Raw genomic sequence first — 27,343 nt, 5'->3', positions numbered from 1 at the left:
TTACATGTGGAATCTAAAAAAATGGTACAAATGAACTTATTTACAAAACAGAAACAAAGTCGCAGATGTAGAAAACAAATTTATGGTTACGGGGTGGGGAGAGAAGCGGGGTTGGGGATGATAAATTGGGAGATTGGGATTGACGTAAACACACTACAATATATAAAACAGATAACTAATAAGGACCTAGTGTATAGCATAGGGAACTCTACTCAACACTCTGTAATGACTTATATGTGAAAAGAATCTAAAAAAGAATGGATATATGTGTATGTATAACTGATTCACTTTGCTGTACAGCAGAAACTAACACAACATTGTAAATCAACTATACTCCAATAAACGTTAAAAAAAACCCCAAAAAACCTCAAAATCACTTCCTGTGCCTCACTGCTAAAATATCCAAAGGTTTCTGATTAAGAATTCATGTTACAAGATGGCAAGAGGCACACATGTTCAATACAAATCTGCTTTAACTCCTATACAAATAGGAGAAAAATCAGTATTTTTGAAATCACTATAAAATTACCTTCTAATGTTCCAAGATAGGAAGCAGAGCAGTCAGGCAGAGAGAGGAAATAGCACTTCTCAAGATTCTTCTAGAGTACTTGTGCCCTATCTACAATCAGACGGGGTTAACTGGGGACAGGGAGTGTCTGAAGAAAACCTCTCTGCTAACTAATCGTTTAGAGAATATTCTCTAACTAACTGTTGGAGAATAAGTGTTCAGGAAAATTGTGTGGGTTTTCAGATGCATTGTCCTAAACTCAATCTTCCTCCACTACAACATTCAGGATTAGGGAACAGTGTCTGTGGCACACCACTGACACGGCCTTCTCTACTCATGCCCCAGGGTGTACAGGAACTGCTCAAAAAGGGACTATACTCACATCAGATATGGCAATGGACTGCACGTCAGCATTTGCGATGAGATGATTCTTCACAAGCGTCCCGGTAGCTGAGTCCCAGAACTGCACCTTCCCAGCAGAGTCCACGCTTATGACAGTGCCATCGGACAGGAAGGCCACGCCCCATATGATACACTTCCGCTTAGACACACCCATATACTGCCTATCCACAAGCATCTTATGAATAGCGCTCCCTGAAAAAGAAAGCAAAGCCCACACGTGAATGGTACTTATTTCTCCTCAGTCTTCAGAAGCTGCCTGTGGTAGGCATCTGGTAAGTCAGCTGCCTGAGCACAGACCACAGAGAGCCAGTAAATAGTGGTTATGGTGAACTCAGTTTTGGAACACCAAAATGGTTCCCTGAAGAAGAAGGGCAGCGGTGGGGGGGGTGCAGACAAAAGGAATTTTTGGTGGGGAGGTGAAATGGAAACGAGACATTTGAGGCTTCACTGAAAAGCAGCCAACTGCACACACACATTACACTCTGCTCCCTTCCAAATCCCCATGAGAAAGGGAGAGAAGACAATAGTGCCAAAATTTGGGGAACTGGAAAGCAGACACGGAGTAGTAACCGACTTAGCAGAACCCTAAAACTTAGTCCAAATCAGCAGTAGGAAAAGCCAAGAAACCACCTGATTTATACCATGGAATCCTCAGAAGACTCAGCAACTGGTGACTCCAGATAGTCTGGAAACAGAGGTGACGCACGGAACACAGATTAAGTGAAATGTTATAACTCTGTATTGAGAACACCAGCTTTCTTCTTAGAATGCTGATGGCTGGGCTTGTTATCACCAGGCAGGAGAACAAAAAACATTTCTGAGAAATATGACCAGCACAAGAGAAAAGATCTAAAGAGCCTGTCTTGAGAGCATCCCCAAACTAACAGTCCAGCCAGACCACTCCTCAATGAAGCTCAGATGTGATCAGCGCCACTTGTGCGGTGATGAGAGGAACCTCCAGACACGGGAGGAAAGCCTCAAGGTGAAAGGCAGAGGCCCAACATACGACCAGAAAAAAATAAACAACAAGGTGGGAAAAAGCCAGGGCGAAGAACACTTCACAAATATTACCATGAATAGTCTTGGAGAAGAGTTAGTATACTGTATAATGAAACAAAAAGAGAATGCTGTAAAAAAGAACATTCAGGAAACAAAAAAGAACTCTGGAAATGAATGGCAGAAATGAGAACCTCAATAAAAGGACTGAAAGATAAAAATGACAAACTCTCCCAGGAAGCAGAGTAAGAAGTTAGAGATGAAAAATAACAAGGGGGAAAAAGAAAAAAAGAAAGAAAGAAAATTAGAAGAGCCAACATTCCAGTAATAAAATTCCAGAAAGGAGAAAATGGAGAGAAACTCCTTTACAAAACAATTATAAGAATTTTCCTCAGAAATGAAAAACATGGATTAAAGGAACCTACCAAGTTGTCCAATACAATTGATGTTAACAGATCCACACAACAAGAAACATAATTATTACATTTCAGAACAGTAAAGATAAAGGGAAGATCTTAAAAGCTCCCAGGAAAAACCAACCACAAAAACCCACATAAAGGATCTACCCTCAGAAAGGCATCAGAGTCCATAACAATACTAGAAGCTGGACGACAATGGAACCACGGCTTCAAAATTCTATGGAAAAATAATTTCCAACCTAGAATTCTTTCTCAGAAACCCTTTCTCAGGATCCATCAAACAAAGTGATAAACTAAGAAAGTGAATGACTTGGCAACAGGGAACTCTACTGGAGAAAAAAGCAAAGGGGATCTCCAGAATGGTTGAAAAACCAGAGTTCAAGATCTCAGAGTTGTGCAGTAGGCCCAGAAACTGGCTCCACTAAGCTGGAGCAGGGCAGAAGGCTCTGGGAGAGAATCCTTCAAGGAGATAAAAGTGATAGAAAGAAAACCAGATGTGGGAATTCCCTGGCGATCCAGTGGTTAGGACTTGGCGCTTTCACTGCAGGGGCCCAGGTTCAATTCCTGGTGGGGGAACTAAGATCCCGCAAGCTGCGCAGTGTGGCCAAAACAAACAAACCAACAAACAAAAAACAGGAAAAAAACCCAGATGTAGCTGAGCCTAAATCATACAACTGGAAGAATGTGGAGATGAATTAGTGAGAGAGAGATAGAGATATATATATATATATCTCAATCACACACACACACACACACACACACATACACACAAGAGAGACAGAGACAGACACTCAGCATTAACAAAAAGCATACAGGAAAGGAAAAGAAATTTACTATGCAAGTTGTATCTATATAGTCTAAAAATAAAAACATCAACTGCTAATCTGAACAAAGTTAGAACATAACCATACTGGGAGGATCAGGAGGAAATATTGCTACATGTGGCAAAGGGCAGAGAAAGAGGGTTAAATAGTGGAAGTCAATAAATAATGGGCTAAAACTGAAAAAAATAAAATAAAGCATTTTAAGCGTACTATGTATAGCATAAAGATAAATACCAGAAGAATTAGCTAAGAGTTGCAGGTGGCTGCCTTTGAGGAGTGGGAGAAGGGATATAGGGGGACTGCTGCTTTTTTGTAACAAGACTTAAGGAATTCTTTGACTATATGCATATATAACTGATAATAAAAAACTTGCTCAAGCACTAAGGAAAAAGAAACAGGCGACATGCCTGCCCTGTGTTTCCTCTCATCTTAGCGGGGAGTACAGACACAGCCACCTAACACGCTGAAGTCAGTCTCCTCACTGAAGGAATCCATCAGCCAATTCTCTAGGCCAAGGACAGAGGAAGCACGTTGTTCTCCATCTTTCTGATCTCAAGTCTCACCAACTATGTTACCAAGATCTTACGTTCCTTAAATACAGACACCCACTTTTACAAAGAATTGGTATATATAAATAGGTATTCTACTGATTGCTCATAGTAAATGTCTCACCGGTTGAGAGCAAATTTTAGTGTGAATTCTTGTGATGAAAAATACTGTATTCCATTGAAGAACCAAGATTCCCCTAAAAGCAGCAGTAGTAATCCAACAAAGAAGTGAAATTCATGGTGGCATCTCAGAAGGTTCATGAAAGCATAAGGTCACAAGCTTCTGGAAACCCAGAAATGTGACTCTGACAAACAAGACCCACACCCCAAATGAACTGAGAAAAACAGTCACCTGATTTGACATCAAACACACTAATGTAGTCTATGGAGCCAGCTGCAATGTGGGTACCAGCGGGATGCCAGCTGAGGCTCAGGATTCGACCTTGGGAGTTGTACAACAAAAGAGAAAGTGACATACACATAAATATACAGCAAAGGGTAACTGAGTTCTCCTTCCACAAAGATCTACAGGGCTAGCATTCTATAGTCTTAAAGCTCATTTACTGCACTCTTGCAAAGGACTGTTTTATAACAGGTGAGGGACAACTTTGCCCTGGGACCCACGATGACATATTTGATACTTACTTTTAATAATGGATAAATGGTTGATGGGAGTATAGATAAGCACAACCTTTTGAAGGTGATCTGGTAGTAACCTAACAAAATTTAAACGTGCAAATTTGGCATGGTAATTGCACTGGGAATTTAACAAAAAAGAAATATTTACAGGAATGCCCAAGTGTATATAAGAATGTTCATTACAGCACTGGCTATAGTAGTAAAAACAAAATTAATATCCATCAATAGGAGTTTGGTTAAATAAATTATGGAACACCATAAAATGAAATGCCATGCAGACTGGCATGACTGAAACAGAAAGATGTCTGTGATACATCAAATGAAAAAATAAGCTGAAAAACAAGTGCAAGCACTCCTGTGAATGTATTTGTCTATCTGAATATACAAAAAAGTCTAGACTAGTTCCAAAATGTTGCCTACAGAGTGAAATGAGACACTTATTTTCTCTTTCACACTTGGCTAAATGCATGACATTTTTACCAAGCATTATATCACCTTTGTAATTAAAAAAAGAACACCAAGGAGATATTAAAAACAAACAATACAGGGATCTGATTAGCAGAGGATAAATATTACTATTGGATACAGAGAACACATCAGACACTACTCTCTAGAAAAGGAGTCAGGGTGGGATAGGGAGGGTGGGAGGGAGACGCAAGAGGGAGGAGATATGGGGATATATGTATATGTATAGCAGATTCACTTTGCTATAAAACAGAAACTAACACACCATTGTAAAGCAATTATATTCCAATAAAGATGTTAAAAAAAAAAAAGTGGATAATAGAAAAGGAGTCAGCAAACTATGGCCCAAAGGCCAAATCGGGGTCACCACCTGTTTTTGTAAATGAAGTTTTACCAGAGCACAACCATGCGCATTTGTTAAGTATTATCTAGGGCGACTGTGGTGCTATAATGACAAGAGTTGGCAGAGACTTATATGGCCTGCAAAGCCTACAATATTCACTAGCTGGTGTCTTCACAGAAATAGTTTGCCAGCCTCTGTTCTGGATGTCAGTGTCAGTCAGTCCAGGTGGAACAGGGGCAATTGTTTATAAAATTCCCCCATTCAACTTGAATGTACCAGTAGAACTGAGAACCACAGCTCCTAAAGAAAAATCTGAGTTTTGAGACTTTATGCACATTTGTTAAAACTTCACAAAAATAAGTGAGAACTAACAAATTGATTTACACAGAAACACTCGCTTTCCTATTTTGGATTGTTAGTTTCCTGTATTATTACTTAACCAGGCAATCATAGCTATGCTACACAACAGAGAGGACCTGAGCTAAGGATAGCACCTAGCACATACGCTGCACTCACAGAAAGTTAGCATATAGATAAAATATTACCTGGACCCATGGGAAAATATCCCATCCCCAGTGGCACAGAAATATAACTTCTTGTTAAGACTACTCACTGCCCCACCACAAATAACCCTTACTTTTCTGACGATCAAAATTTCTTTCAAACTGGATTTTGTCTGGGGTGATCTGAAATAGTTTCACAGATCCATCTTCGCAGCCAACCTATTATGGAAAAGGGGGTAGAAAATAAAGAAAGCATTTTGTAGAACTAAATATATATATTTACAAATATATACATTTCCTCCTTCAAGCTAACACTTGTTCTGAAAGAGAAAAATAGTTTGTGAGAGGGAAAAAGTACTGGTAGCAAGAAACTGGTAGTGTGTTCCTGGCAGTCTTCATGTCCTAGCCAGAAAGCAGGCCAATTAGTGGCCCAATTCCTGAATAGGACATGGAGGAGAAATAGGATTTCACAGGATGTCTCTGCTAGACACCCACGGCCTAAATAAAAGACCCATTAACTGTGTCACCTAAATGGAGATACGTCAAGATATTACAAAATAGTACAAATTTTTAGGGGCTTCCCTGGTGGCGCAGTGGTTGAGAATCTGCCTGCCAATGCAGGGGACACGGGTTCGAGCCCTGATTCTGGGAGGATCCCACATGCCGCGGAGCAACTAGGCCCGTGAGCCACAACTACTGAGCCTGCGCGTCTGGAGCTTGTGCTCCGCAACGAGAGAGGCCGCGATAGTGAGAGACCCGCGCATCGCGATGAAGAGTGGCCCCCGCTCGCCGCAACTAGAGAAAGCCCTCGCACAGAAACTAAGACCCAACACAGCCAAAAATAAAGAAATAAATAAATTATAAAAAAAAAAAAAATAGTACAAATTTTTAAAAAATCATAAACCCATCACAGAAAACTAAAACTCTGAAAGTACCCAGTCTAATGGTAAGAATGGGGGGTGGGAAGTCTTTCCATTATATGTATATACCACATCTTCTTTATCCATTCGTCTGTCGATGGACATTTAGGTTGCTTCCATGACCTGGCTATTGTAAATAGTGCTGCAATAAACATTGGGGTGCATGTGTCTTTTTGAATTATGGTTTTCTCTGGCTATATGCCCAGTAGTGGGATTGTTGGATCATATGGTAATTCTATTTTTACTTTTTTAAGGAACCTCCATACTGTTCTCCATACTGGCTGTATCAATTTACATTCCCACCAACCGTGCAAGAGGGTTCCCTCTCCACACCCTCTCCAGCATTTGTTGTTTGTAGATTTCTGATGATGCCCATTCTAACTGGTGTGAGGTGATACCTCATTGTAGTTCTGATTGGCATTTCTCTAATAATTAGTGATGTTGAGCAGCTTTCCATGTGCTTCTTGGCCATCTGTATGCCTTCTTTGGAGAAATGTCTATTTAGGTCTTCTGCCCATTTTGGGATTGGGTTGTTTATTTTTTTAACATTGAGCTGCATGAGCTGTTTATATATTTTAGAGATTAATCCTTTGTCCGTTCATTCGTTTGCAAATATTTTCTCCCATTCTGAGGGTTGTCTTTTCATCTTGTTTATGGTTTCCTTTGCTGTGCAAAAGCTTTGAAGTTTCATTAGGTCCCATTTGTTTATTTTTGTTTTTATTTCCATTACTCTAGGAGGTGGATCAAAAAAGAACTTGCTGTGATTTATGTCAAAGAGTGTTCTTCCTATGTTTTCCTTTAAGAGTTTTATAGTGTCCAGTCTTACATACAGGTCTCTAATCCATTTTTTTTTTTTTTAATTTATTTATTTATTTTTGGCTGTGCTGGGTCTTCGGTTCGTGCGAGGGCTTTCTCCAGTTGCGGCAAGTGGGGGCCACTCTTCATCGCGGTGCGGGGACCGCTCTTCATCGCGATGCGCGGGCCTTTCACTATCGCGGCCCCTCCCGTTGCGGGGCACAGGCTCCAGACGCGCAGGCTCAGTAGCCGTGGCTCACGGGCCCAGCCGCTCCACGGCATGTGGGATCTTCCCAGACCAGGGCTCGAACCCGTGTCCCCTGCATTAGCAGGCAGATTCTCAACCACTGCGCCACCAGGGAAGCCCTCTAATCCATTTTGAGTTTATTTTTGTGTATGGTGTTAGGGAGTGTTCTAATTTCATTCTTTTACATGTAGCTGTCCAGTTTTCCCAGCACCACTTATTGAAGAGACTGTCTCTCCATTGTATATCCTTGCCTCCTTTGTCATAGATTAGTTGACCACAGGTGCGTGGGTTTATCTCTGGGCTTTCTATCTTGTTCCATTGATCTATGTTTCTGTTTTTGTGCCATTACCATATTGTCTTGATTCCTGTAGCTTTATAGTATAGTCTGAAGTCAGGGAGTCTGATTCCTCCAGCTCTGTTTTTTTCCCTCAAGACTGCTTTGGCTATTCAGGGTCTTTTGTGTCTCCACACAAATTTTAAGATTTTTTGTTCTAGTTCCGTAAAAAATGCCATTGGTAATTCGATAGGGATTGCACTGAATCTGTAGATTGCTTTGGGTAGTATAGTCATTTTCACGATATTGATTCTTCCAATCCAGGAACATAGTGTATCTCTCCATCTGTTGGTATCATCTTTAATTTCTTTCATCAGTGTCTTATAGTTTTCTGCATACAGGTCGTTTGTCTCCCTAGGTAGGTTTATTCCTAGGTATTTTATTCTTTTTGTTGCAATGGTAAATGGGAGTGTTTCCATAATTTCTCTTTCAAATTTTTCATCATTAGTGTATAGGAATGCAAGAGATTTCTGTGCATTAATTTTGTATCCTGCAACTTCACCAAATTCATTGATTAGCTCTAGTAGTTTTCTGGTGGCATCTTTAGGATTCTCTAGGTGTAGTATCATGTCATCTGCAAACAGTGACAGTTTTACTTCTTCTTTTCCAATGTGTATTCCTTTTATTTCTTTTTCTTCTCTGATTGCCGAGGCTAGGACTTGCAAAACTATGTTGAATAATAGTGGTGAGAGTGGACATCCTTGTCTTGTTCCTGATCTTAGAGGAAATGCTTTCAGTTTTTCACCATTGAGAATGATGTTAGCTGTGGGTTTGTCGTATATGGCCTTTATTATGTTGAGGTAGGTTCCCTCTATGCCCACTTTCTGGAGAGTTTTTATCATAAATGGGTGTTGAATTTTGTCAAAAGCTTTTTCTGCATCTATTGAGATGATCATATGGTTTTTACTCTTCAGTTTGTTAATACGGTGTATCACATTGATTGATTTGCGTATATTGAAGAATCCTTGCATCCCTGGGATAAATCCCACTTGATCGTGGTGTATGACCCTTTTAATGTGTTGTTGGATTCTGTTTGCTGGTATTTTGTTGAGGATTTTTACATCTATATTCATCAGTGATATTGGTCTGTAATATTCTTTTTTTGTAGTATCTTTGTCTGATTTTGGTATCAGGGTGATGGTGGCCTCATAGAATGAGTTTGGGAGTGTTCCTTCCTCTGCAATTTTCTGGAAGAGTTTGAGAAGGATCGGTGTTAGCTCTTCTCTAAATGTTTGATAGAATTCACCTGTGAAGCCATATGGTCCTGGTCTTTTGTTTGTTGGAAGATTTTTAATCACAGTTTCAATTTCATTACTTGTGATTGGTCTGTTCATATTTTCTATTTCTTCCTGGTTCAGTCTTGGAAGGTTATGCCTTTCTAAAAATGTGTCCATTTCTTCCAGGTTGTCCATTTTATTGGCATAGAGTTGCTTGTAGTAGTCTCTTAGGATGCTTTGTATTTCTGCGGTGTCTGTTGTAACTTCTCCTTTTTCATTTCTAATTTTATTGATTTGAGTCCTCTCCCTCTTTTTCTTGATGAGTCTGGCTAATGGTTTATTAATTTTGTTTATCTTCTCAAAGAACCAGCTTTTAGTTTTATTGATCTTTGCTATTGTTTTGTTTCTATTTCATTTATTTCTGCTCTGATCTTTATGATTTCTTTCCTTCTGCTAACTTTGGGTTTTGTTTGTTCTTTCTCTAGTTCCTTTAGGTGTAAGGTTAGATTTTTTATTTGAGATTTTTCTTGTTTCTTGAGGTAGGCTTGTATAGCTATAAACTTCCCTCTTAGAACTGCTTTTGCTGCATCCCATAGGTTTTGGATCGTCGTGTTTTCATTGTCATTTGCCTCTAGGTATTTTTTGATTTCCTCTTTGATTTCTTCAGTGACCTCTTGGTTATTTAGTAACATATTGTTTAGCCTCCATATGCTTGTGTTTTTTACGTTTTTTTCCCTGTAATTCATTTCTAATCTCATAGTGTTGTGGTCAGAAAAGACGCTTGATATGATTTCAATTTTCTTAAATTTACTGAGGCTAGATTTGTGACCCAAGATGTGATCTATCCTGGAGAATGTTCCGTGTGCACTTGAGAAGAAAGTGTAATCTGCTGTTTTTGGATGGAATGTCCTATAAATATCAATTAAATCTATCTGGTCTATTGTGTTATTTAAAGCTTCTGTTTCCTTCTTTATTTTCATTTTGGATGATCTGTCCATTGGTGTAAGTGAGGTGTTAAAGTCCCCCACTATTATTGTGTTACTCTCGATTTCCTCTTTTATAGCTGTTAGCAGTTGCCTTATGTATTGAGATGCTCCTATGTTGGGTGCATATATATTTATAATTGTTATATCTTCTTTCTTTGTCTTTAATGTTGGCCAATTTGATTACTATGTGTCTTGGTGTGTTTCTCCTTGGGTTTATCCTGTATGGGACTCTCTGTGCTTCCTGGACTTGGGTGGCTATTTCTTTTCCCATGTTAGGGAAGTTTTTGACTATAATCTCTTCAAATATTTTCTCTGGTCCTTTCTCTCTCTCTTCTCCTTCTGGGACCCCTATAATGCGAATGTTGTTACGTTTAATGTTGTCCCAGAGGTCTCTTAGGCTGTCTTCATTTCTTTTCATTCTTTTTTCTTTATTCTGTTCCGCAGCAGTGAATGCCACCATTCTGTCTTCCAGGTCACTTATCCGTTCTTCTGCCTCAGTTATTCTGCTATTGATTCCTTCTAGTGTAGTTTTCATTTCAGTTATTGTATTGTTCATCTCTGTTTGTTTGTTCTTTAATTCTTCTAGGTCTTTGTTAAACATTTCTTCCATCTTCTCGATCTTTGCCTCCATTCTTTTTCCGAGGTCCTGGATCATCTTCACTATCATTATTCTGAATACTTTTTCTGGAAGGTTGCCTATCTCCACTTCATTTAGTTGTTTTTCTGGGGTTTTATCTTGTTCCTTCATCTGGTACATAGCCCTCTGCCTTTTCATCTTGTCTCTTTCTGTGAATGTGGTTTTTGTTCCACAGGTGCAGGCTGTAGTTCTTCTTGCTTCTGCTGTCTGCCCTCTGCTGGGGGGAAGTCTTAAGTCTGTGCTCAAAAATTTTTTGAGAAACACTGGAAAAACATGGTTCCACAAGTTGACTTGTAGAAGGACCTATCAGAAGTTTTTTTTTGTTTGTTTTTTTTTTTTTTAAGGTTTCCAGTTTTTTTTTTTTAATAGTGATTTCTTTAATTTATTTATTACTTATTTATTATTTATTTTTTGGCTGTGTTGGGTCTTCGTTTCTGCGCGAGGGCTTTCTCTAGTTGCGGCAAGCGGGGGGCCACTCTTCATCGCGATGCGCGGGCCTCTCACTATCGCGGCCCCTCTTGTTGCGGAGCACAGGCTCCAGACGCGCAGGCTCAGCAGTTGTGGCTCACGGGCCCAGTTGCTCCGCGGCATGTGGGATCTTCCCAGACCAGGGCTCGAACCCGTGTCCCCTGCATTAGCAGGCAGCCTCTCAACCACTGTGCCACCAGGGAAGCCCCTATCAGAAGTTTTGATATACTAATGTGTGTTGTGAATCTACAGAAGGATTTAGTATGCCGTATTTCTGAAACAAAATTTATCATAAAACACAAGGCACAACAAAACAAAAAACAGTTTCTACATCTCTCACTTCCAAAGAACACAGTTTGGGAAATGCAGAACCAAACTGAAACCTCTGGTTTCATAAATGAATCAACAAGGTCCAAAGTAGCAGCAGAAAGAGTGCCAAAGGACAAGGGATTTTTAAATCCCCAATAAGAACCCAATCTTGTATCTCATATTGGAATCCAGATACACTTGCTTGCTTAGTTGCTGGAATCTAGCTTAGACTGGAGTTGCTACATGCTATAATATAATTTCACCTTCCTATGAACATAGGGAAGCAAGTTTAAGTGGGCACAAGAGAAATCTTGGTTTGAATTACCAGTAGTTGCTTACTGACCAAAAGTTGAGAGCCATTGGGGCTGGCAGCCATGCTCCAAATGGGTCCTCCAAAGGCATCCATAGCATACTTGATGTTTAACGCCTGCAAATCATACTCAATTATCTCTCCATTGAGTCCAGCACTAAACAGTCGCTGTCCGTTTGCCCAGCACAGAGCTTCCGTAGCCCGAGACTCATGACCTGGGAAAAACTACAGAAACACCATAACTTTTCAACCCACCACGAATTCATCAGCTACTAGCACTGAGTGGTCACAGGCAAAAAAGGGAAAATCAAAATGCTTCTCTAGAAATAACTAGTGTGGGGTTTGTTAGTCTGAAGATCATATTACTGATATTTTCATTTTTTTCAGGTTCACATTTTAGTTACTTATACAGTTGGTTTTGTTTCTTTTACTAGGACTTGCTCTGCAAAACCTTTTCAGACAATAAAGTTTCAGACAATCCAGTTTGTATCTGATGTATCTAATTTTTAAAAATCATCACAATTACCTTGATTGAGTGATAATTTCAAAGGTGTATACATGTCAAAAGTTATCAATACGTACACTTTGAATACATGTTGCTTATTGTGTGTCAATTTCACCAATTAAAAGCTGTTTAAAAAATTAAAATAAACGAAGGCAGCCCACTCCAGCTTTTCATTCAAGTCTCAGATTTCTAAGTGTTTTCTTAGCACTCAAGAAGCATTCATACTATCAAGGAATTTTATTCTTATATCTGCTTGATACAAAAGGGAATGAGGAGGTATAATTTTTCCTATCTGAACTTGAAAAGGCAAAATATTCGTTAATTAAGTGGCTTGCCCAAAGGGCCAAAGTCAACGACATGAAGAGAATGTGGGTCTCCTTACTCCTAGGCACTACTCTTCACTCTCAGAAATATAATGTTTTCTTGTTCTGAGAGTGATCACCAGAGCTAAGCAATCTTCAATAGCAGCGAAGGGAACATGGAGAAAGTGGAAGACTAGACTGAATTAATTGTTCAAAAACAAACAAAAAAAAAGAAAACAGATGGGAGAGGAAAATAAGAGGTACTAGGTAAAGAACAGCCATGAATATCACTGACAAGGTCCTTGTTTTCATAAAATTTGAAGTTCAGCAGGGAAGAAGACATTAAACAAATATATATGAACTATTATATAATTACAATTATCATAAATGACAAGAAAAATCACAGTATGCAACAAGCATGTACCACAGCACGTTTTTCATTCTACGGAATGTGACCCATTTGTGGTGACTAGCAATTTCTTACCTCCTATTAGTGCTTCAGGGATCAGCTCAGTAAGTCATCTCTTTCCAGGAATCCTAAACCCACCTCATCAGAGTAAGGCACCTCTCCACTAAGATTCTATGCCTCTGCTTAGGTCTATCATAAAATTTGCCACACTGTTGGGAAACTGTATACTCGTCTTCCCCCCACTGGATTTTGAACTCCTTGAAGGCAGGGCCTCTGACATTCATCTTAATGCCTAATACTTGCCACTCAGTCATTTAGAAACACTTACAGAGTGCCTAAATTCCAAGTACTAAGCTGCTGGGCACTGCATTCATTCATTTTTCCTTCTATTCATTTATATCATGGTGCTTAGGGCATGTAAGGCACTCAATAAATGTGAACTGAATTATTTTGTTGCACTTGAAATCAGTAATCACCGCCTTTGAAAAATATGCTGCTGTAACAGCCCTTTGCATACACCCAAACAGTACTTTACCTAATTTAAAATCTTTACTCCCAAACATAAGGCATATAAATCTACCTTCTCTCAGACAGATGAACTTAGGAATCCATCTTCCTGGTATCACATCACCAAAATGTTTGATATTAAAATGTCTCATTTTTTCTGAATTGACAATGAAATGGGTACTGACACTTATAGCAGGAAATGCCACTTTACCAAAGTTACAATGGTGCAGAGACTGATATGAAGCAATGGTCTTGACAATTTCCCTTCTTATTGTGCCCAACAGATCTAGCAAACCTCAGTTTCCAAATGACAGTGAGCATTCCTAGGTAAGATTCCTAGGTAGGATCTTTCTAACCAACATCACACAGATCAAAACTCTAAGTGCATCGGTCAGACAAGAGATCGCCTATTTGTTATGGGTTCTAAACAACTCCGGAGAGAGTGGGGGAGAGTTACTTTCTTTTGATCTCTTTGAATACAAAAAACATAGACGATTTGGCAGAATTGAACTTAAGAAAAAAATCAACATCAAAAACACCAAATCAGGCTCCCAAATGACTTACTTTCTCCTGAAAGTAGTTTGCTGACAAATTATAAATTTCCACAGTGCCATCTGTTCGTGAAACAGCCAATCTGTTTGACTGGTTATTGTAAGCCACACAGCGGATCCCTGATGGAACATAATTAAAGAAACGTACTCGATGGACCTTAAATTCACCCATTCCTGGGGGGGGGGGGGCGGAGAAAAGAATCATTGTTAAACAGCAGTATGTCACACCTCATGTTTCTTATTACCACTATTCTAGGTGGAACTCTCCAACTATATCTTATCGAGGTTCATTTCTATTTTTTTTCACTTTTTTTTGGAGGGAGCTGCGCCGGGCGGAATGTGGGATCTTAGTTCCCCAACCAGGGATGGAACCCGAGCCCCCTGCTTTGGAAGTGCCGCTTCTTAACCACTGGACCGTCAGGGAAGTCCGACGGAGGTTCATTTCTAAATATCCAACTAATGATGCTTTCATGGCCCATACAGAATCTATCAAACAGTCTCCAGAAGCTCAGGATTCTTCAGCAACAAAATTAAAAGATCAACACGTACAGCATCACCCAGACTGCCAGCAATCCTGACAACTGCCTGAAGGAAGTGGTCCAGGAAAAGAGGGGTGAGAATTTAAAACGTGATCTTAGAGCAAAAGACTGAACATAACCGCATTCTCTAACTGGGAGTGCGCACTTGAACGGAGCCACATGGAGCTGACCAGATGTATTCGAGGCAGAACTAAGGTCTCCTTCGTATTTTGTGTGTGAGGTTTCTGGGGGTGGGGGTGGTGAAGAGAAGGATAAATACCACGACCACTCTAAAGAAGCAAGAAATGTGCAGTCTAAAGGAGTCTCTCAAAGTCAGGTCCGCAGTACTCCTGTATCAAAATCACCTCGAAAAATGGTTTTTAAAAATGCAGGATTCCGGGTCCTATTCCACAGTTCCAGAATTCCAATCTTTTGGGGCGGGGGGATGGCTAGCAATCTGCATTTTGGCAAACACCTCCATCTCTACTGCATGCTAAGTTTGCAAATCACAGACTCAACTACGGTACTGACGGTGGGGCTGATGGGGCAGGAAGAACCGAGAGCGTCTCAAGGTGAGGAACGACAGGACTGGTCGGCATCTGTCAACTACTCCCTCTACCTGCCGCTCCGTCGCCGCCAATATACGCACTCCGCTCTGGGTCGCCCCTTACTCGTCTCCTTTCAAGGTGAGGAACCCGTCTGCAAAGCAGACGCGTTCGGCCGGGCCGGGCTAAGAGTGCGTACAAGGCGCGCGCGAGGGCTCCACCGCCCCTTCCCTCTCCGGGGATCTCCGGAGTAGCCCCCACCGGCCTCGGCACAAGAGAATCGGCGAGCTCCGCCGGGCGCCGACCTGTAGCAGGCCTCACCCGCTCGAACTCCCCCCACCCCGTCCCATCCCTGCTCCCCACGCCCCTTCCCCAACTCACCAGCGGATGGGCTAGCCACTCTCGGCGCTCGCCTCTCTCCGCCCCGGCCCCACGTGCGCGCGCGCTCGCGTGCTCTGCCCCGGAAGTGCTCGCGCCGCAAGGCCGGAAGTGCGCAGGCAGTGCTCGCGGCGGCGGCGACGGCGGCGGGAGGTTCGGTTGTCGCCCGTTGGCCGCGCGGCGCCGCGCTCGGCGGCCGCCATTGCAGGTCAGGCCGCGGGCAGGGAGCGCGGGAGGCCGCGGGGAGCGAGGGCCGAGCCGGGAATGGGGACGAGGGTGCGAGGGAGCGGGAAGCTAGGGAGCTGGGGCCGGGCGGGGCACGCGGCTCGAGAAGAAGAATGGCGAGCCGAGGGGCGGGGAGCGGGGGAGCGGCGGGCGGGGGAGGGGAGGCCGGGAAGGGGGAGGGGAGCGGGGAGGGCCGTGCAGAGGTGGGGGCGACCCAGAGGGGCCCCCTGGTAGGAGGGCCGGGAATTGTGGAGAAGGGAGCAACGTGGAGTCGGAAGGCGGAGGGAAGGAAGGGAGCGAGCAGGGCGGAGCGGGAGAAGGGCGGAAAGAGTGGCCGAGCGCGGGCGGAGGACGGAGAAGGGGGCGGCGCGGGCCGGAACCTCGAGGTATGTGCGGAAAGGGGCTCTTCCCTGGGTGGGGAGGGAACCCAGCACGGGATGCTTGCGAGAGTGGGGTAGAACTGGAACCCAGGAAGTAGCGGGAACATCAGAAATGGGACTTAGCGGGGGATAGGACTGTGAGGTTCTTTCAAGGGGACATTTTAAGTCGTGGGGGAGAGGCTGCTGGGAGCGGTAATTGAGAGGGTGGTTGGAAGGAAGAGACAGTCTGGAGAGTGATCCAGCTTCATTTGTGGGCGGAGTGAGAGACGAGAGAAGAGTGGGGTGGAGTCGGGTCCTGGAGGAGAGAAGTACTTAAGAATTGAGGGGGGGAAATAAGGAACGATTTGGAAAATGAGGGTGGTAGAGGAATAACGTTTAAAGACTAATCTTTGGGAGGAGGATGAACAGTTTGGAAAGAGTATTCCGGGGGGTTGGGAGGTGGAGGAAGGCAGTTTAAAGAGTAGTTTCCTTGGGAGGTAGGAGAAAGGGTTAAACAGCTTGGTGAGCGGTCCTAGAGATAGTCTGGGGGTAGTTTGTCGGGGGGGGGGGGGCGGTGGTGGGAAGCGGATGGAGAAGTCCCAGAAAGTGGGCGGGGCTAGAAATAGGAAGTGTTTGTAGCTGAAATTGAAGGGAGGGGAGTGGGTCGGGGAGAGGGTGGAGAAGATGGGGGCTGGTGGGAGGGGAATCCAGTACGGAGGGAGACCTCAAGTAGAGCTATAAAGGAAGGGGCTTTGGGGAAGATAGGGTGCCACAGCAGTAGGAGGAGGAAGGGTAGAAGGGGCTGCAGAGTAGCAGAAGATGGAGAAAACTGGAGTAACTCAGATCGACTGAAGCCATCTTTTCTGCCCATTGTCTACAAATACCAGTAATTGATTCCCTCCATCATGGGAATCTTAAAATGTGATGGGAAAGTACCACATGTATGCATAGTGTCCACACACGTTTTTGAACCCACTCTTCACTAGTGAAAAGTTTGGAAGCATTCAGTTCCACCTACTCTCCATGGCCCCTTTTTGGAGGAGAGCAAGCTTCTCATTTAGAAACTGGATTTTAGCACTTAATGACATAACATAAGCCTGTCAAGAGACAAGATCTTCCCTTTGAAACTTAGACTCTCCCCATCAGTCACAAAATCACAACACTGCTAATAAAAATAATGTATTGAGTTGTATATAAAATTCCTGAATTGTTCATTTGATGGAAAGACACACAGAGAAATAGTTATCATGCTTAGAGGAAAAAAACGTTCCAGAACTTAATCCCTGAAGCAGTTTGGTGAACCCTGACTGCCATATTTGAATTGTTCTCCCATTGTGTAAACTTGATTTTATTCTAACATGCTGCTTTTATAGGATGTTTTAGTCCCCTCTAAACATTAAAATAATAAGTACACAGTAGTATAAAGTCATTCTATTGGACATGTACTAAGAAAATGCCATGTTCCTCCAGGTAATCAATAGCTTGACCCTAAAGGTTTACCGTGTTAGGCACTGTGCTGAGGACTTTACATTCATAACTTCATTTAATGCTCACAACCACCCTTTGAGATGGGTTCGCTTTTATGCTCAATTTATTGGTGGAGAAACTGCAACATGAGATTAAATTACCCCCTGTCATACGCAGGCTAGATAAATGGCAGAATCACAGAATCCAGGTCTGATTCAGTTCTCACTGAATCCCTAAACACAAAGAGTAGTTTCTGGGACCGAATAAGAACTCAGTAAATGCTAATTGTTGGCCCAGCAATTTGCAAACATTTTGTGTCATATATTTAATTTTTTTAAATAAAAATGAATTTTTAAAAATTAAGAATTGTAAAGTTAAAAGCCTTTATTCCGTTTAAAAAGCAACAAAAAAAAGATGAAAGGGCCAATGTTTATTACAGCTAAACAACGTTTAGCTGTAATAAAATTAATTATGTGTAAGTTAGGTTAAACCATTGAGTCAAAGCCCCTGTTTCAGTGAAAGCTGCATATTCTGTTTAATACGATACATACCACGCTTTCTTCTGCTACATTTTATTTTGGGGGCAGTTACCATCATGAGGATCATTGCTCATGATGTTCTCTGTAAGACCTTAGTAATATTAATTTAACGACTCAGAAACCAATGGATAAGAAATTTTGTAGGAGATTAGATGAATCAGTGACAAAGAATGTGCTCTGTTCTTTTGACTTATTTTGCCTTACGCAGGCAGGAAACAGGTTTAGGCTGTAGTTTTGAATCCTGGAGGTAACCTTGAGTACATCTCTAGGGATTTCAGAAACCTAAATCTCATCAGTTGGATATGATGAAAAAGCAGGCTCATTTGTTTTGAGTTGCCTACCCCACAGATGTCTTAGTTACTTCTGTGGCAAGATGTAACATCTTCCTCATAGGTGGTTTATTTGCCATCTTGTGGGAGATGTTATGAGAAAGGCTAATGTTTGTAAAGCAAGTTCCTATACTCATGTCCTGCATGAGAAGGGGCTGTGTGAGAGGACTGCAGGACAGGCCGGATTGTGGAGGAGTTAGAATTCACATTCCCCGTCTACCACTTACTAGCTGTTCCACCAGTTACTTAACCTTTAGCTTCTCTAAGCCTGTTTCCTCACTGTAAAGTGGGAGTGATAGTACCTGTATCATAGGATTGTTTTCAGGATGAAAAGAGAGAATCCAGATAAATGTTCAAAAAGGTTTAGCTATGTGAGAAATGAAGGTTTTTGTATTACAGAGATAATGCTCTGCCTGAACTTTTCTTCCTAATTAAGAAATTGTGGTGGCACTTTGATTTTTCAGGTTTTTAATGACTTTCAAAATGACAGTTAAATAAGATGTATCCCAGATTTGGTCTGATTTCAGACAGACCTTTTGAGTTTTGATTAGGGCTCCCATTGTGAGTCTTGGTTGATTCTGAGAATGTGGGTTCCTTTGCTGTTCTATGGTTTGTTCAGGGGTCTTGAAGTCATCTGGACCACTGTCTTGAGAAACAACAGTGTCTTGACTTTACTCAGGATCTCCAAAGTAACTCCAGGTCTCAAGACTGGGGATGATCTGGGGCAACTTCAGATATTTCTAGAAATTTCTTAGATAATATTTCTAGAAATCTTGAAGTTCCCCACAAAGGGTTTTTTTTTTTTTTTCTTTAAGGGAAAAAAATAGTTAAAACATACAAAGTGCATTTTAAAAAGTTTCGTTTACATAGCTAAAGTCATTTGACTAAGTTAGGAATATAGAACTTATGTATTTAGTTTGTTTAGCTATGTAAAGGCCCCAAAAATTGAGTAGTGAAACATTTCCCCCTTTTGTAAGGGGAGGGGTAGGGAGTCAAAATAATTCATTGCAGGGGAAAGGTGTTTGGTTTTTTCCACACCTTCCTATCTCTCCAAGTCTCCAAGTCTGTACTGTAATTGTGGCCTGAGAGACTCCGCTCTGAAATATATTGAATTTAAACATCTTTTTGAAAAGTGGCATCAGTTCTTCCTGGCTGTACAGGAACTTGGAATTATTATTCTTCACCAAAGACCAGTTAGTTGGTCCTAGCTAAATCTGGGATTAAACTCAAGGCTGTTGAGAGTGAGGTGCTCGGCAATCTCTTCCAGTGACTCTTTTTAGTGTCATGATTTGATATGGTGCATTCATCAAACCGTGCCTTCAGATGTTGCTCTTGATAAAGCTGCAGTTTCTACACAAGCAATACCTTAGAACAAGCACTTAGAAATTGCTCTGCTTATTTTTAAATGTTCGAATGAGTTGAGACTGAAGACTTAGAAATCTTTTTGTTATACAGAAAATTTTCATTATAATGTTACTTGTTACTAATAGGATTTGACTTGTATTATACTTCTTCACCTCCTTGTTTTCCTACTAACTTTTTCTGCCTACTTTCAAGGGGATGAGGACAGATTGGGCTGCATGTTCTCATTATCTTTTTTAGTCATCTCCACACTAAGTGAAATACATATTCCCTGTCACCTCCATCAGGTGTGTTATCAGTGACGTACTCAGGTATACATACCTACTCTTGAGAATAGTTGCCTAAAGCAAGGAGCAAGAAGAAGAAGAATCTGATTCAGCCAATGGGATATTTTAAGGTGCTAAAGTAGAATTTTAAAATTCACCAAAGGGATGCCTTCCCCTACATCACTTACTAACTTGGTAAATACACCCTCGTGTACATAAATATAGCCATATCAGTCCACAGGTTCCTGTGAGCTAGACTCTTGTAAGCTGGGTGTGAACTTCATTTGTATTCACATCTCTGGCATCTCATTAGGTCTAGCACAAGTTTTTAGGGCACAGAATTCTTATTTTTACAAGAATTGCTAGATGTCTGCCAGTATCAATAGGTGTACTCAGGCAGGGCCTCCTACATAAGTGGATAGAGAGCTGTGTATGCTCATTGAAGCACGGCTACAAGTATGGAGGTGCAGCTATTCTGACCCAGCTACCAGGCATCTGTTTTCCTTTATCCACTTAGGCCACCGTTTTTTCTGTTTTTTTGTTTTTGTTTTTATTTTTTGGCTGCGCCACGCAGCTTGCGGTATCTTAGTTCCCTGACCAGGGATTGAACCCAGGCCCACAGCAGTGAAAGCGCTGAGTCCCAACCACTGGACCACCAGGGAATTCCCTTTAGGCCACTGTTTTGAATTCCTGTTCTGACAGGAGGCTGTCGAGGAAATGGGGAATGCACTGAAAATATTTCTACATCCCCTTTGCCTAAACAGTCTGCACATTCCTATCTCAAACACGTGGTCAGAGGTCTTAAAGATTAATCTCCTTCCCTGCCATGATTTTCCTAAAATTTGTATCTGTGTGAACACCCTATTACTTCTCTGAAACCACCTGTATTTTACACTTATCAAGGAAAATATACTGTTTCATCAGTCATAAAAAGCTTATTTACAAGAACTCTTTCTCAATCTATGTGCATTTATTAACCTTTAGAAACTTCACAACTTCAGTTTCAGTTATTGAGCCTTTTTTGATTCATGGCTAAAATGTACCTACCATTCTCTGAATTTTACTCACAATTATAGTGTGGAAATGCTGATTTATCCCCTTCTTTAAAAAATTAGCTATATGTTAGTCTTTAAAGCATTTCCACATTTTTTTTTTTAATTTATTGGCTGCGTCGGGTCTTCGTTGTTGCGTGTGGGCTTTCTCTAGTTGCAGCGAGTGGGGGCTACTCTTTGTTGCGGTGCGTGGGCTTCTTTGTTGCGGAGCACGGGCTCTAGGCGCGCAGGCTTCAGTAGTTGTGGCACGTGGGCTTCAGTGGTTGTGGCTCTAGAGCGCAGGCTCAGTAGTTGTGGCGCAGGGTCTTAGTTGCTCTGCGGCATGTGGCATCTTCCCGGATGAGGGCTCGACCCCGTGTCCCCTGCATTGGCAGGCAGATTCTTAACCACTGCGCCATCAGGGAAGCCCTCCACATATGTTTTATTTGGTCTTCATGATAGTTAAATGAGTCACAATCCAGGTTTTAGCCCCATGGTCATTAAGTGACTTGTGTATGATGACACTGAAAGCGTTCCACACTTACAGGCTGGAACCTGAATTTAGGCCTTCTAATTCTAAATTTTTAGTCTCTCCTTCAAGAAACTTTGGAAGAATATTAAAAGTGCTTTTGATTGTTCTGTTGATGGTGGAGGTGGGGCCTTCTTATCTGTCAGAAGACCTTTGCCCTCCTGAGCCAGTGTATTACGTGTTGTCAAGTGGTACCACACCTGGTACTGCTACAGCAGGTCTGGCTTATTCAAACATGACTTCTTGATTCAGCTCTTGCTGAATGCATGTACGCAGTGCCTGCCTGATGCCTTCATGTCTTTTTATTCTCACTTGGTTTTCTCCTTTGAGAGGGTATTGATTATGAGTGTAAAGTTGGATGACCTAGGTTCTTGTGTTGGCTCTACCACCTGCTAGCTGTGTGTGTACACATAAAGCAAATGTATCCCTCAGTAACTTTATCTGCAAAATACGGATAAGTCCCTAACTCAGAGTGGTTGAATGAGATACCACCCATGATATATATGCACAGCATCTGATTCATAGTAAAAATTGAATAAATATTAGCTGCTCTTTATATTTGAATTTGAAGTCCAGTGATTGACCAACCTCATGTTTCCAAAATGTGTTTGGTGCTCAAGAGTAAGAGGTTCTGCTGTCTTACAGGGCTGCTGGCAATATACTTTTCACTGGAGATCCAAAACGAAGATTAACATGTCAGTAAGGAAACCTGTTTAACTTTAAGCAGGTGTTTGCTAACCATGAGCACAATTGTAATTCCTATTAACTTGCTGTTCTACAGTTGGTAAACACTGATCTGATAACCTTCCACTAGGCTCCATCTATTCATTGGAAAGATTTGTACAGAAGCTGTAGTTTAGATCCTCCATCCCTTCAGTCTCCCCATTAATCTATGCTTCTCAGGAAGACAAAGTACAAGAAGCCAGTTGTTTCAGGCAAAAATGTCCCATTTTAACTCATTCTTGTAGAGTGCTGCAAACTTGCCACCAGGTGGTGCCATTGTATAAAACGAAAGTAGATTAAGCGTTGGTGTCCTTAGTGTCTAAATGATGAAAGATGGGCAAAGTGTTTGATGAGAATCACATCAGAAATCAGCTTACCATTCACTAAAGTTGTCTGGAAGACCTTTTCCGTTCTCTTGGCTTTTAGTTAAAAGAGATCATTTGAACCTTGAAATATAAGATAACCAAAGTGGCAGACATGAAGCTTATGTCATCACCAAAGGAAAAAGTAAAATCTAAAAGAATTCCTTAGTTTTTTAGAACCATGCAGAATGGAAAATATAATATCCTTGAGAAAGGCAAGTTAGCATACTGGCCAAGAGTGTGGGCTCTGCAGTGTATGTCTTGGGTTCAGATCCTGGCTTGTAGACTAGTAGCTATGCGACCTTGAATGCAGTTGTGATACTTATTAACTTTCCACACTGTAGTTGACCCTTGGTGATCTGAAGCAATTTTATATGTACAATATCAGTTTAAAAATTTTACATGTTATAGAGTTGTTAGGGGATTGAAATTAAATATGTCTAAATCACTTAGAAAAGTGCCTAGCACACAGTAAGTGACAAATGTTAGCTATTGTTATTATCCTAAAGAAATTCTTTTTCCTCTACAGCTTATTTTCAGTTGCTTTTTAAAGACGGGAAGCTCATGGTGCAGATCATTATTTCCAGGTGAGTACCTTTTGAGACTTTTTAAAATTTAGCTTGAATGATTAGGGCTATATAGGTTTGAAATTTTCCTGGAAGAATTGGGGTCCTTAGGTGCATCTTGCACAAATCCTTGCATTTCAATTTCTAGTTCAGTGTCTAGCACTGCCCAGTTTCCCAAGAATTCGTGCTCAACAAAGAGATCTCTTGGGCCTTGAATGGTAGTGTAGGACACTATTATTTATCCTTCACCCCTCCAAAATATTGTAACCGCCAGCCCTTTGCTTGCAGTGCTGGGGCTGGAGGCCTGGCAGAATGGGTGCTGATGGAGCTACAGGGGGAGATCGAGGCTCGCTACAGCACTGGATTAGCTGGAAACCTCCTGGGAGACCTACATTACACCACTGAGGTGAGGGGACTTTTCTTTCCCTGCCTAATGCTTCAGGAAAGCAAGCTACACCAAGGTGGTGCTCCCAGGACCCAGAGTGAGGACTGCCCTCAGGTTTGTTATTCAAGGTCTAGCTAAGCCATTGCTTGTTCTCCCCCCACCTCTGCAGTAGCAGGGAAATTTAGCTTTGGGGAATCTGGAAAGGTCACAGTTCTAAAAGTAGAAATTCTCTTACTTGGGGCTAGAAAGAATAAAAAGTATATGAGGGTGGGTTGTCCTTTGTGGCTTCTCAACAGTGGTTGAGGGAGTGGAGGTGCCAGCATTGCCTCCCAAGAGCATCTCTAGAAGGCACCTGAATGTTACGACCTTGCCCTGAACCTCAGGCATCTCATTCTTGTTCTGCCAAAGGGAATCCCTGTGCTGATCGTGGGGCATCATATCCTGTATGGGAAAATCATCCACCTGGAGAAGCCTTTTGCCGTCCTTGTTAAACACACTCCCGGGGAGCAGGATTGTGATGATCTTGGCTGCAGGAGTGGCACCCAGTACCTGGTAACAGCACTCATCAAAAACAAGATCCTTTTCAAAACTCGCCCCAAGCCCATTATCACCAACGTCCCCAAGAAAGTATGAAAGAACCCCGGATTTTCCCTAGAGAGCGGCCAACTCCTTGGACTCGTGCTCCGCTGCCACCTCGAGGACGGATGGACAGTTCCCTGGGACCACAAGGGGGTCCTGCTTTAAACACAGGCCACCCGCTGGGTATGAATTCAGATCCCTTCCTTATGGCAACCGGCTCTCTTGGTGGAAATTTGGCCCCATTTCCAAGGAACCCGTCTCCTTTTCCAACTTCATCAGGCTCATTGGCTTCAAATCCAGCACCTTTCCCTGCTGGTGCTCGTGACCCAAGCATGGCTTCTTTTCCAAGAGGGATGAATCCCACTGGCACAGGTGCAGTTTCTTTCCCAAGGCCGGGTGGTCTCTTGGGCCCAAGCCCAGGGTCAGCTCTAAATCCTAGAGCAGGGGCTCTTCCAGGCCCAGGGCCTCTGTCTAACCCAAGGTTAGGGGGTCTCCCAGGGCCAGGTCCTATGTCCAACCCAAGGCCAGGTGGTCTTCTGGGAACAGGTCCTGACCCCAGAAGTGGTGGCCCCATGGGTCCTGGATCTGGACCCAACCTGAGAGCAGGTGTCCTGTTGACTTCTGGGAATGGTCCTCCCAATCCTAGACCCGTTGGCCTGGGCCCCGGACCAAGTCCCAATCTGAGATCAGGCTTTGTAGGTACAAACCCTGCCCCAAGGTCAGGTATGTTTCCAGGCCCAGGCCTTGGGCCCAACCCAAGGTCAAGTGGCCTGGGCCCAGGCCTTGGGCCTAACCCAAGGGCCGGTGGCCTGGCTCCAAGCCCTAATTTGGACACCAGAGCAGGTGGCCTTTTGGGCACAGGATCTGCTCTTAACTTAAGAATGGCTGGACCTCAAAGCCTAGATCTTGCACCCATTCTAAGAGCAGCAGGTCTTTTAGGAGCAAATTCAGCTGCTTTCTCACAGTCTTCTGGAAACATGGGCACAAGCCCATCTTCCATGGCCAGAATACCTGGCCCCATAGGCCCAAACTCGGGTCCTGGCTCTCGGGGAATTGGCCTTCCAGGGCCAAATCCATCTCCCATGTCGAGGGCTCCTGGCCCCATTGGCCCTAATTCAGCTCATTTTTCAAGGCCCGCTGGCCCCATGGGAGTAAATGCTAATCCTTTTCCAAGGGGGACAGGTTCAGGGGGATTGAACCCAGTTGCTTTCTCTCAGTCTTCTAACACATTGGCTTCAAACCCAGTTAACTTCCAGAGGTCTGCTGGCCTCCAGGGCTCAAGTCCGGCAATTTTCCCAAGAGCCTCTGGGCCACTAGGCTCCAACCCAGCTAACTTTCCAAGGGCCACTGGTTTACAGGGTCCAAGTCCAGCTACCTTCCCAAGGTCTACTGGCCCATTAGGCCCTGGTCAGGTTACTTTCCCCAGGTCAGCCCCTGGGCCCCTAGGCTCTTCGCCAGCAGGCCCTGTGGGTATCAACCCAGCTCCTTTTGCAAGGCCAACTGGGACCCTGGGTCTAAACCCAGCTTCCTTTCCAAGGATGAATGGCCCTGTAAGCAAGACCTTGGTCCCATTTCCTAGAGTGGGGAGCCTCCCTGGCACAAACCCAGCTGCTTTCCCCAGACCAGGGGGTCCAATGGCTGCAATGTACCCAAATGGAATGTTACCCCCTTAAACACCATTTTCTCTCCAGGACCACCTTGGTTTCCAGGCACTGTGGTTCTGGGCAGGGGCTGTGTTTTAGGTGAAAGGGAGCTACAGTCTGAAGTACATAGCTGGGGCTCAAGTTCAAATGAGCCTTTTTCCCCCCTCTGCGTCTTTCTTGACTGAAGGTGAAATGTTATCTGTGGGACATGGACTTTGGCAGGTGGGAATGATCCCGCCTTGCGAGAAGGAATCTCCAGCCTTCCAGAAGCCTGCTGTGCTTTTGTCCCACAGCTTTCTGCCCCTTGTTTCTTACTAGTTTCTTGAATTGTTCTTGTGGACTTTTCCTCAGGGATACATTGGCCTGCAGGTTCCAATTCATATGCGGTCCCCTGCTCACCACTGGAGAATCAGCTCACTGCTGTCTAGAAATGTTGCGTTGGTGAGCGGACCATGCTTCAGCAGCACTGACCTGGTCACCCTCTACTGCCATACCTTCCCCTGGGGGCTGGAACACAGAACAGGGAAGTGCAACCACTTCAGAGAGCCACCAAATTTCTGCTTGCCTGACCGGGCCTGCAGCTCCCTTCTCCTGGGACTTACTTAGAGGAAGCCAGGATCAAGGCTCCACTGCTCATCCCACTCCCTCTCCACTGGTACTCCCAATCAATCAAAGAACCTCAAAATTCAACTGATGTGGATGGGGTTATGGGAATTGGGGTGGGGGTGGGGGGAATGAAGGGGAGAAATCACTGTGCTTCGTTCAGCCTGATGTGAAAGGATGGTTGGTGTTTTCCTGCATTGTACCTTTTCTTACTGTTTCTTTAATAAATGGGACGAGAGGGCTGTTGATTTCACTCCCTTTTTATTACCTGTTCCACAGGGAAGGAAGTTTACCCACTGCTTTTCATTGTTTCAGCTTGGCCACAGTCCTACATTACCTTCCAGATAATGACATTTTCAAGGAGGAAGCAAGCTTTGGTTTTTAGCCTTAGCTGGTTAACTAGGGCTCACTCACTGGCTCGTAATTTCACCAAAGACCCTGTCCACTCTCTACAATGAAAAATTAAGCCACCATAGGTGTGCAGTTATCGAGGTAGACCTACTGTATTCCCCAGGTCCAGAGGCAGCTGTGACAACTTACCTGCTTCTGAGTTCCGCTGGAATTTCCTTGGCAAACCTAGTTCTTCCTCAAGTACCAATCTTGAAACTGGAATAAAGAGCTAGCTTTTGTTAAGTACAAGGAGGGAGGGAGGAGCTCAGAGGTACCAGCATTATGTGAGAATCTTTATTTTGACAAATAAGTGCGGTATAAAAAAATCTGACCTGAAAGTTTAAAAAAAAAAAAAAAGTAAAAATAAATACGTTTACAAATTATTGTAGAAATAATGCAA

At 42.9% G+C, this 27,343-nt stretch overlaps 3 protein-coding genes across 5 annotated transcripts in view; 2 read left to right on the top strand and 1 right to left on the bottom strand.

Moving 5' to 3' along the window:
* The window catches only part of UTP4 (UTP4 small subunit processome component), a 33,323-nt gene extending 17,632 nt beyond the window's left edge, over positions 1–15,691 (bottom strand). The window contains exons 1-6 of one of the 3 annotated variants that reach the window (XM_059905486.1): positions 15,589–15,691; positions 14,158–14,318; positions 11,904–12,095; positions 5,782–5,866; positions 4,050–4,139; positions 891–1,102 (exon numbers count right to left, since the gene is read on the bottom strand). In XM_059905486.1, coding sequence (XP_059761469.1) covers positions 891–1,102; positions 4,050–4,139; positions 5,782–5,866; positions 11,904–12,095; positions 14,158–14,316 — 738 coding nt within the window. In that variant the 5' untranslated portion in view covers positions 14,317–14,318; positions 15,589–15,691. The remainder of the gene's footprint in view (positions 1–890; positions 1,103–4,049; positions 4,140–5,781; positions 5,867–11,903; positions 12,096–14,157; positions 14,319–15,588) is intronic. The other 2 variants (XM_059905487.1, XM_059905485.1) reach the window with 2 other exon arrangements.
* An 8-nt stretch (positions 15,692–15,699) lies between these two features.
* Positions 15,700–24,361, top strand: CHTF8 (chromosome transmission fidelity factor 8). Its single transcript, XM_059905491.1, has 4 exons — positions 15,700–15,793; positions 23,307–23,364; positions 23,632–23,749; positions 24,137–24,361. Exons 2-4 carry the CDS (start codon positions 23,342–23,344, stop codon positions 24,359–24,361), a joined length of 366 nt encoding a protein of 121 aa, XP_059761474.1. The 5' UTR covers positions 15,700–15,793; positions 23,307–23,341.
* DERPC (DERPC proline and glycine rich nuclear protein) lies at positions 24,358–26,801 on the top strand. The gene is made up of 2 exons (XM_059905490.1): positions 24,358–24,679; positions 26,302–26,801. Exons 1-2 carry the CDS (start codon positions 24,358–24,360, stop codon positions 26,376–26,378), a joined length of 399 nt encoding a protein of 132 aa, XP_059761473.1. The 3' UTR covers positions 26,379–26,801.
* The last annotated feature ends 542 nt before the right edge of the window (positions 26,802–27,343 follow it).

Source organism: Balaenoptera ricei, chromosome 19, assembly GCF_028023285.1.
Source record: "Balaenoptera ricei isolate mBalRic1 chromosome 19, mBalRic1.hap2, whole genome shotgun sequence".
NCBI lineage: Eukaryota > Metazoa > Chordata > Mammalia > Artiodactyla > Balaenopteridae > Balaenoptera > Balaenoptera ricei.
The sequence above is the reverse complement of the archived record's forward strand: the minus strand, read 5'-3'. Positions and strand labels throughout refer to the sequence as shown.